The 11,114-nt window shown below is 43.6% G+C and overlaps 1 protein-coding gene across 6 annotated transcripts; it reads right to left on the bottom strand.

Annotated features, from left to right (window-relative positions):
* Positions 1-203: 203 nt before the first annotated feature.
* LOC127300804 (uncharacterized) lies at positions 204-4,488 on the bottom strand. 6 transcript variants are annotated; one of them, XM_051330975.2, is made up of 13 exons: positions 3,795-4,488; positions 3,478-3,632; positions 3,221-3,385; positions 2,913-3,095; positions 2,604-2,809; positions 2,389-2,517; positions 2,213-2,295; positions 1,956-2,115; positions 1,784-1,854; positions 1,552-1,702; positions 1,375-1,454; positions 1,239-1,288; positions 204-657 (listed from the first exon to the last, which is right to left on the bottom strand). In XM_051330975.2, the coding sequence occupies exons 1-13, from the start codon at positions 4,471-4,473 to the stop codon at positions 655-657; spliced, it is 2,115 nt and encodes a 704-aa protein (XP_051186935.2). In that variant the 5' UTR covers positions 4,474-4,488; the 3' UTR covers positions 204-654. The 6 variants fall into 6 exon arrangements, with proteins under 6 accessions (XP_051186935.2, XP_051186951.2, XP_051186980.2 ...); XM_051330991.2 differs by having other exon boundaries at positions 1,239-1,279; XM_051331020.2 differs by having other exon boundaries at positions 1,784-1,863; positions 2,019-2,115.
* Positions 4,489-11,114: the final 6,626 nt, after the last annotated feature.

Raw genomic sequence — 11,114 nt, 5'->3', positions numbered from 1 at the left:
TTTACTTCATTCCGACAAGAAATTGCACCCATATGCTGTCGGAATTTCGACCGTGCCCACAGGTGCCCCTAAGCTTGCAACCCTCATGTTTATGTACCCAAAAAAAGTGAAGAGCAAAAGTGAAATATTCGAGTCACGACGAAGTTTCAAGTGCAAAGTTTTTGTGCGCTGAGCATAACTTTATGTCACATAGAAATATTCAATTTCAAGCAACCCGTTGCAAATGGCACCATAACAAGGGAATCACAACTTCTGGCTAACATGGATTCAGTCCTTCAAACCAACTGTAAGGGACACCCGGCATTGACGATGTGTCACATAGTTAGACCCATGACTTTTTCCGCAGGACAAGTTTGCTACATCTGGGATAGCTAAAGAATTGTTGACACATTCCAGGTTTTGAGCAAATACATAATACACGTCCTAGATTTCAGCTACTGAGTTGTAGCAACTTTTTATAACTTTAAAACTGACGGTGCACAACATTTAGATAAAAACCATGGCACGGGCACTCAACTACTACAACAATAGAGAGTTTAGCTTCGGTGGATAAAACAGTGTCAAGTATTGTAGAGCAGAAGAGTAGTGCCCATGCTGACTTAACCGCGCATAAATCACCATCGCTACATGATCAGCATTTTGTAGCTCCACTCATCACTGCACGAGTACGATCTCAATTAAGAAAAGTCAAAGAAACATGTACTATTACTATAAGAAATAAAAACTGCATACTAGTCTAAATTGATAAACAGAAGAGCAGAGAATCAAGTGCCTAGTTTGCAAAGAGAAAACTCAAAGAGCATTTATGTTTTATCTGAGTGCCAACTAGCACCAGCAAAATTATAGGATGACCAATATTTTGGTATATCGTTGTTTGGATGGTATCAACATATCATCCGAAATTTTGGCAAAATAGACATTTGTCTGTACTGCGAACAACTCGTTCAAGATGATTAGTCTAGTGAATAATTAGACACATCTGAATACAGAAGACCAACACTGACATGCAATTTCCCAATGAAAACTATAAGATGAACTCATCTAGTTCAAGCACATGTCAAAGTAGAGGAACACAAAAAAAAGAATGACAAGCAATTGGTAACAATGGTAGCATGGAGCTGCACGCACATGCTAATCATGTAATTAGAAGCCAAAAGAATCAAACTATCTAACAACAAAAGAAGAAAATTAGACAGGGGACCCGCAACTCCACTGCCTGAAGCAGCAATTTGACTAACCTTCTCATAATCTGCATTCTCTGAACTGGAGACTCCACTGCCTGAAGCAACTAACAATACTTACTAGTCAGGACCACAAGTAGCATAAAAAGTTGTACACATATAGGAGCCAGTGCATTCTTATTCATGTTCCTACCTTGAATATCACATGTTCTTTTACTTTTCTTGGTCAAGTCCTCATCAGATCCATCACCAAATAAATCTACAGAGTGCGTTCTTTCCAACAGGAAGCAAAAAATAAATTATACAGTACTTGACAAACAGTACAAAAGAAGGAAAAAAAACAATAGTACACTAATTATTGCCATCATACATTGATATTGAGGGAAACGATCCAGAAAACGTGTCTGTAGTGGGGTTAAAAGGAGCTGCAACACAATCATTGGTAATTTGCGAACCTAACTGATCCAACATTCCAACATCTTTCCATGGCTCAGATGACTGAGTACAGGTCACTTCACTCTCTGGAAGAACAAATGATGATTGTTAGTGTGAATTTGTGCTCACAAATGAGCTGGAACTAGTGCACTTTTTTAAGTTTGTACCTTTGGGCCCTCCCATGATCCTCTTTTTGCTGGTGTTGATGTCCTTGCCATATTCTTCAGTACTTGCAAAGCTAGCAGAACTTTTTTTTCAGATCAATCGCCAGTAAATCGCATTTCACACCGCCAAAATAAAAGTAACAATGAAACAAAATGTTTAGAGTTGACATCACACCCTAACAATGGAGTTGAAGTAGCATTGGTTGGATAACCCCCATCTGCACTTCTCATTTCATACCTCGAGTCACCGTCACTTGTAATTTGCGAACACAACAGATCTTCAATTACAACATCCTTCCTTGGCTCAGATGACTGCCTCCTGGGTGTTCCACTGACTGAAACAACAATGATTATTGTCAGCGTGAGTTTGTGCAAGAGACAAATAATTAACCCATTAATGAGCTGGAGTCTGTGCGTTCTATGCGTTTCTACCTTGGGTTCCTACAATGTTCTTCCTTTTTCTGTTGGTCTTGGTGTCCTTTACAGAATCCTCATCACTTAAAAAGCTAGCAGAGCTTTTTTTAGGGCAAGTACCAGTAAATTGCATTACACACCAACGGAATAAAGCAATAAGTAAAACAAGATAATGATTACAATTGACATCATACCATGACAATGGAGTAGCAGGAGCATCAATGTTTGGTGTTACGGGAATTTTCACAATATTATAATTGTTAGCAGGAGAAGAACCATCCACACTTCTAATTTGCTTACTTGGTTCAAGTAGGTGCAAACTGCTGACAACACACCACGAAATTACAACTCAGACCCATCAAACAAATGCAATAAGAAACACAAAACAATGCTATTATTCAGATCATACCCTGTAAGCTCGCTTGTCAGCGCAGGATAATCACGATTAATTGGATAATACTTGACAGAAGATTCAGGAGGAAAGTAGTCTAGAATAATGTCAAAAAGTTTCAGCAAAGAGGTCCGTATTAATTCAGAAATGTGCATCTTTTCCTCGAGGTTCACATCAGCTATATTCAGCAACTCACGTGCAGTAATGGCCTCCTTTTGCATGCCCTTCAAAACACCATTTTAAGAACTGGTGATAAGCTCATGAGCATCAAGTATGAGTACTTCAAATTTGGTAAACCAGACTTTTTTGGCAGAGGCATCAATATACCAACAAGGAAGCGGAGACTTGCCGAGAGTAAGGCCCTTTGTAGGTGGTCAGAATATCTAAGGCAGCCTTCCGGACATCCTCGCTAAACTGAAATTTCCATTGCCACAGTCCAGCCATAGACTCATCAGCCATGGAGATGCAATCTGCCAGCCTAGACATCAACTTGGCCTCCTCCACAATACACTTGAACACAAGTATAGGTTTTAATTGGGGCAAAAGAAGTAGGAAATAACACGCCAATTAATACTATATATAAACTGACAAGGAAATGACACAGTTTCAAGAGATTTGTATTTTGCAGAATGTACCAGAAAGCAAGCAGCTGGAACAGAGGACTGGACTGGAACCAAATGAGTGATTTGATGGGCTTGCTCTACGATCTTAGTGCTGAGGGCATGAACGTCAGGACCCCCACTAAACAGTTCAGCATGCCTATCCATGGTAGTAGTCAGCTCATCCTCTGCCACAATACACTTTATCCCAGTGTTTTACGAAGGTGTGAAGAAGTTAGCAAAGCAATCAATCAAAGAACAAAGTTAAGTTTACCAGAGGCAGAGAAAGTTACCGCAGCGGCTGCAGCTTGCAGGTTCAGGGAAGGGGGGTCATTGGCAAAATTTTGGCGAAAATACTCCTCAAGGTAATTGAAATAGTCTTCGAAAAGAACAGTACCACTCATCCACGGCAAAAGCCTGTCCCATGACCATGCGAGCGGCACAAGATCTAAATAATAGAGTAGAAAAAAAAGTGAGATGGTCAAATCAAACAGTAATTTAAGCATAGGGTAGAAACCAAAGCATCAAATGGATACATGAATCCGGTATAAGTACTGTAGATCGCAAGCCTCAATCTTAACCTGGAGAATAAAGCATAAATTGCGCGTACCTTTGTAGATAATAACATCCAACGGAGGCAGTTTCTTGTCTTCGTCGGGTTCCCTTGCGTTTAACAGACAATTAATCAACATCGCCATAGATTCTTCGCTTTCAGCAGGGTTCATGAGCTGGGAGCGGACGCGTTTAAATAACGCGAAATCCAACGTCTTCTGCGGATCTAGGTCAACATTGAACTGCTCCTTGTGGTCTAGTGCAGGATCCATTGTCTTATCGGGAAATATGGTTACCGGACGGGCGAACCCTAGCTCCCTCTTCCCCAGGCCTCCTCTTCCCTCTTCCCCCGGCCGTCGCCGCCGGTGCCGGCGGCGGTGGGGTTGACTCTTCCCGCGGCGCGGTGGGGGCGCGGGGGCTCCTTGGCGGTGCGGTGCGGCTTGGCTGGCGGCGGTGCGGCGCGGCGGGTGGGAGGAGGGACGGCAGCGCAGCCGTTGGCGGCGGAGCGATGAAAGGCGGGCGGCACGGGCGGGGCCTGCTCGGCCCAGATGTGGCCCAGTTTGGGGCTCAGTTGGGCTGGGCGGGCTGCCTGCGTTCGGCTCGCCGGCGGTGCTCCCTGAGGCGGGGATGGTGCGGCGGCGGTGGATGGGTGGCGGCGGCGCTGCGGCCGGCCTGCTGCAGCTTGGCAGAGTAGGGCTTTGCGGGCCAATTCGGACCTGGTTTGCCCTCTTTGCCATGTCCGGTCGGCGATCGCGAAGGCGGTGGAGGTAGTTCCCTCCCGCTCGGTTGTGGTGGTGCTGCCCCCTGTCCCTGCTGCTTGTCGTCTCGTCCTCTAGGCCCTGTTCCGGTGACCACAGTGCGTGACTACAAGATCATGGTGGCGTGTGCTGGTGGGTGATACGTCTCAAACGTATCTATAATTTCTTATGTTCCATACTACTTTATTGATGATACTCACATGTTTTATATACACTTTATGTCATATTTATATATTTTCCGGCACTAACCTATTAACAAGATGCCGAAGAGTCAGTTGCTGTTTTGTGCTGTTTTTGGTTTCAGAAATCCTAGTAAGCAAATATTCTCGGAATTGGACGAAATCAACGCCCAGGGTCTTATTTTTTCACGAAGCTTCCAGAAGACCGAAAGGGAAACGAAGTGGGGCGACGAGACGCCGACACAACAGGGCGGCGCGGCCAAGGCTTGGGCCGCGCGGCCCTGGCGTGTGGGGCCCTTGTGACGCCCCCTGACCTACCCTTCCGCCTACTTATAGCATTCGTCGAGAAAACCCCAGTACCGAGAGCCACGATACGGAAAACCTTCCAGAGACGCCGCCGCCGCCAATCCCATCTCGGGGGATTCAGGAGATCGCCTCCGGCACCCTGCCGGAGAGGGGAATCATCTCCCGGAGGACTCTTCATCGCCATGATCGCCTCCGGAGTGATGTGTGAGTAGTTCACCCCTGGACTATGGGTTCATAGCAGTAGCTAGATGGTTGTCTTCTCCTCATTGTGCTATCATTGTCGGATCTTGTGAGCTGCCTAACATGATCAAGATCATCTATTTGTAATGCTACATGTTGCGTTTGTTGGGATCCGATGAATATGGAATACTATGTATGTTGATTATCAATCTATCATCTATGTGTTGTTTATGATCTTGCATGCTCTCCGTTGCTAGTAGAGGCTCTGGCCAAGTCGTTACTTGTAACTCCAAGAGGGAGTATTTATGCTCGATAGTGGGTTCATGCCTCCATTAAATCTGGGACAGTGACAGAAAGTTCTAAGGTTGTGGATGTGATGTTGCCACTAGGGATAAAACATCAATGCTATGTCTAAAGATATTTGTGTTGATTACATTACGCACCATACTTAATGTAATTGTCTGTTGTTTGCAATTTAATACTGGAAGGGGTGCGGATGCTAACCCGAAGGTGGAGTTTTTAGGCATAGATGCATGTTGGATAGCGGTCTATGTACTTTGTCGTAATGCCCAATTGAATTTCACACTACTCATCATAATATGTATGTGCATTGTCATGCCATCTTTATTTGTCAATTGCCCAACTGTAATTTGTTCACCCAACATGCTATTTATCTTATGGAGAGACACCACTAGTGAACTGTGGACCCCGATCCATTCTTTACATCGAATACAATCTACTGCAATACTTGTTCTTACTGTTCTCTGCAAACATCATCATCCACACTATACATCTAATCCTTTGTTACAGCAAGCTGGTGAGATTGACAACCTCACTGTCACGTTGGGGCAAAGTATTTTGGTTGTGTTGTGCAGGTTCCACGTTGGCGCCGAAATCTCTGGTGTTGCGCCGCACTACACTCCGCCACCATCAACCTTCAACGTGCTTCTGGACTCCTACTGGTTCGATAAACCTTGGTTTCTTATTGTTGTACGCATCACACCTTCCACTTGGGGTTCCCAACGGTCGCGTGCTGTACGCATGTCAGGCTAAATTTCTGGCACCGTTGTCGGGGAGATCAAGACACGCTGCAAGGGGAGTCTCCACTACCAATCTCTTTACTTTGTTTTTGTCTTGCTTTATTTTATTTACTACTTTGTTTGCTGCATTATATCAAAATACAAAAAATTAGTTACTTGCTTTACTTTATTTACTATCTTGCTTGCGTTCTCCATATTAAAAACACAAAAAAATTAGTTACTTGCATTTACTTTATCTAGTTTGCTTTTGCTAAAATGGGTACTCCTGAAAATACTAAGTTGTGTGACTTCACAAGCACAAATAATAATGATTTCTTATGCACACCTATTGCTCCACCTGCTACTACAGCGGAATTCTTTGAAATTAAACCTACTTTACTAAATCTTGTTATGAGAGAGCAATTTTCTGGTGTTAGTTCTGATAATGCTGCTGCCCATCTTAATAATTTTGTTGAACTTTGTGAAATGCAAATGTATAAGGATGTAGATGGTGACATTATAAAATTAAAATTGTTTTCTTTCTCCTTAAGAGGAAGAGCTAAAGATTGGTTGCTATCTTTGCCTAAGAATAGTATTGATTCATGGACTAAATGTAAGGATGCTTTCATTGGTCGATATTATCCTCCTGCTAAAATTATATCTTTGAGAAGTAGCATAATGAATTTTAAGCAATTGGATAATGAGCATGTTGCCCAAGCATGGGAAAGAATGAAATCTTTGATTAAAAATTGCCCTACTGAACGGATCGTAGCGAACAAGAGGGGGGGTGAATGGCGCTACGGCAAGTTTTAGTCTTTTTCAAGTTTTATGCAACGGAAGGTAAAGGTGTGACTTTTAGCAATGGGGGTGATCCTACAATGAAGCTAGAGCATGTGCAACAAGTAAAGGAATCAACAAGATAACAAAAGTGAGGAGCGAGACAACCGGGGGGCACGAGGCGAGTCGAGGTTTGTTTCCCGCAGTTCCCTCCACTAAAGGAGGTACGTCTGCGTTGAGGAGGTGCTAGTCTCACACAAGAGACTAGGCGGCCACACCACGAAGGAAGGCCTCACCCTCTTTCTCGAGAGAGCTCTACGGAGGTGCTCTCCCTCTTCCACTAAGGCACCGGTCGAGGCGGTGATTCCTTCACAAGGTTGGGGCGAGCTCCACACACACAAGGATGCTCCCAACACCCTATGGAGCTAGTACATCACCAAGCTAGACTCCATAGCTGCACATCTCCAATGCTCCACCATAGGAACCCATCACCAATGCTCCACCATAGGAACTCTTCCAATGCTCCATCAAGAAACTCTCCAAGGCTCCACCAAGAAAACTCTCCAAGGCTCCACCAAAGGAACTCCCCAATGCTCCACCAAAGGAACTCTTCTCCAAGATCCACCAAAGGAACCCTACCACCAAGATCCACTAAGGAATAGCTAGTATTTGTGAAATCTCTCTTGGTAGAACTGTAGATCGGGGTCTCCTCCACCTATCCTCAAAATTAGGGCAAGATTGGTTGGAGGGGGAAGGAGATCCACAAGGATTAAGCTCAGCAACAATGGAGGAGAGAGAAGGGGAAGAGATAAAATTGGGTGGGGAAGAAGGGGCCCTTAAATAGGCTCCTCCAAATCCAACCGTTATGTCCAGATTTGGCCTAAGCGGTACTACCGCTTTGGGGTAAGCGGTACTACCGCCCTGAGTTCGAAATCACCCCAGATCTGGTCAAAGGACCCAGAGCGGTACTACCGCCCGAGGTACCGCTCGTGGTACCGCAATAGGGTCCAGACCTTACTGGATCCAGAGCGGTACCAGGGCGGTACCGGAGCGGTACGACCGTAACTCGTTACGGTGCCTCAAGCGGTACCTTGAGCGGTACTACCGCTCGTGAGCGGTCCGCCCCAGGTACTTCAGGGTACCGCAACTTGTTCTGGGGGACGAATTCAGCGCAGACTCAGAGCGGTACCGAGGGCGGTACCTATAGGGGTAGCGGTACTACCGCTACAGGTATCGGTAGTACCGGCCTGGCTAAATCTGGTTTTCTTCCCTTTTTCTCTCCAACATTGTTACCTCGCTAAACACACACAAAACCGGAAAATCTATCAACTACGCTTCAGTCTTCCGATCTTGACGTGTCCGGCGAGGTCACCGTGTACTTGCAAATCTAACAATGATACTCAAGGCACACGGTGAGATTACTCAAGTGTTGTCATCAAACACACAAAACATGGGATATGAATTTTGCTCTTGCACCAACCCATGGACTGACTACTTGGATGATCATCCAAACCTTTTATGCAGGACTGAATTTTTCTTCGCGGAACCTATTGGATTCAGCTGCTGGAGGTACCTTTATGTCCATCACTCTTGGTGAAGCAACAAAGCTTCTTGATAATATGATGATCAATTACTCTGAATGGCACACGGAAAGAGCTCCACAAGGTAAGAAGGTAAATTCTGTCGAAGAAACCTCTTCCTTGAGTGATAAGATTGATGCTATTATGTCTATGCTTGTGAATGGTAGGACTAATGTCGATCCTAATAATGTTCCGTTAGCTTCATTGGTTGCCCAAGAAGAACATGTTGATGTGAACTTCATTAAAAATAATAATTTCAACAACAATGCTTATAGGAATAATTCTGGTAACAACTATAGGCCATATCCTTCTAATAATAGTAATGGTTATGGTAATTCTTATGGTAATCCTTACAACAATAATAGGAATATGCCCTCTGGTATTGAAGCCATGCTTAAAGAATTTATTAGTACACAAACCGCTTTTAACAAATCTGTTGAAGAAAAGCTTGGCAAAATTGATATTCTTGCTTCTATAGTTGATAGTCTTGTTGCTGATGTTGATCTTTTAAAATTGAAAGTTATGCCTAATGAAAATAAAGATATTAAGTCATTTGCTACAGCAAACGCCATCCAAGTTAGAATTAATGAAAATATTAGATTGATGGCTGAATTGCGTGCTAGGTGGGAAAAAGAGGAAAATGCTAAAGAGAATAATGTAGCTAAAGTTTGGACTATTACCACCACTAGTAATGAAAATGCTTCACATGTTGCTACACCTCATACTATCAATGATAAAATAATTGGTGTTGGCAATGTTTCTACTCCTAATGCAAAGCTTGCAAAACTGCCTGAAACTGCTAAAACTGCTGAAACTGCTTGTGATAAAACTGCTGAATTTTTTTCAAATGTTGGGGACAATGACCCCATTGCTTTAGATCATAATGGTTTAGATTTTGATGATTGTCACATCTCTGAAGTTATAAAGTTCTTACAAAAACTTGCTAAAAGTCCTAATGCTAGTGCTATAAATTTGGCCTTTACAAAACATATTACAAATGCTCTCATAAAAGCTAGAGAAGAGAAACTAAATTGTGAAACTTCTATTCCTAGAAAGTTAGAAGATGGTTGGGAGCCCATCATTAAGATGAAGGTCAATGATTTTGATTGTAATGCTTTATGTGATCTTGGTGTAAGTATTTTCGTTATGCCTAGGAAAATCTATAATATGCTTGACTTGCCACCATTGAAAAATTGTTATTTGGATGTTAATCTTGCTGATAATTCTACAAAGAAACCTTTGGGGAGGATTGATACGTCTCCGACGTATCGATAATTTCTTATGTTCCATGCCACATTATTGATGTTATCTACATGTTTTATGCACACTTTATGTCATATTCGTGCATTTTCTGGAACTAACCTATTAACAAGATGCCGAAGTGCCAGTTGCTGTTTTCTGCTGTTTTTGGTTTCAGAAATCCTAGTCAAGAAATATTTTCGGAATCGGACGAAATCAACGCCGAAGATCTTAGAATCCCCGGAAGCATCCAGAACACACGAGAAGGACCAGAGGGGGGGCACTGGGCCCCCAGACCATAGGCCGGCGCGGCCCAGGCCCTGGCCGCGCCGCCCTATAGTGTCGTCGCCCCTTCGACCTTCTGACGCCGCCTCTTCGCCTATTTAAGGGCCCTCGACCTAAAACCTCGATACGAAAAAGCCACGGTACGAGAAACCTTCCAGAGCCGCCGCCATCGCGAAGCCAAGATCTGGGGGACAGGAGTCTCTGTTCCGGCACGCCGCCGGAACGGGGAAGTGCCCCCGGAAGGCTCCTCCATCGACACCACCGCCATCTTCATCAACGCTGCTGTCTCCCATGAGGAGGGAGTAGTTCTCCATCGAGGCTCGGGGCTGTACCGGTAGCTATGTGGTTCATCTCTCTCCTATGTACTTCAATACAATAATCTCATGAGCTGCCTTACATGATTGAGATTCATATGATGATGCTTGCAATCTAGATGTCGTTATGCTAGTCAAGTGAATTTTACTTATGTGATCTCCGGAGACTCCTTGTCCCACGTGTGTAAAGGTGACAGTGTGTGCACCGTGTGGGTCTCTTAGGCTATATTTCACAGAATACTTATTCACTGTTATGAATGGCATAGTGAAGTGCTTATTTATATCTCTTTATGATTGCAATGTATTTTGTATCACAATTTATCTATGTGCTACTCTAGTGATGTTATTAAAGTAGTTTTATTCCTCCTGCACGGTGTAATGGTGACAGTGTGTGCATCCGTGTTAGTACTTGGTTTATGCTATGATTATGATCTCTTGTAGATTATGAAGTTAACTATTGCTATGATAGTATTGATATGATCTATGCCTCCTTTCTTAGCATGAAGGTGACAGTGTGCATGCTATGTTAGTACTTGGTTTAGTCTTATTGATCTTTCATGCACTCTAAGGTTATTTAAATATGAACATTGAATTGTGGAGCTTGTTAACTCCGGCATTGAGGGTTCGTGTAATCCTACGCAATGTGTTCATCATCCAACAAGAGTGTAGAGTATGCATTTATCTATTCTGTTATGTGATCAAAGTTGAGAGTGTCCACTAGTGAAAGTATGATCCCTAGGC

The sequence above is a fragment of the Lolium perenne genome, chromosome 1 (assembly GCF_019359855.2).
Source record: "Lolium perenne isolate Kyuss_39 chromosome 1, Kyuss_2.0, whole genome shotgun sequence".
Lineage (NCBI taxonomy): Eukaryota > Viridiplantae > Streptophyta > Magnoliopsida > Poales > Poaceae > Lolium > Lolium perenne.
Note: the sequence above shows the minus strand (reverse complement) of the source record. Positions and strands in the feature narration are given on the sequence as shown.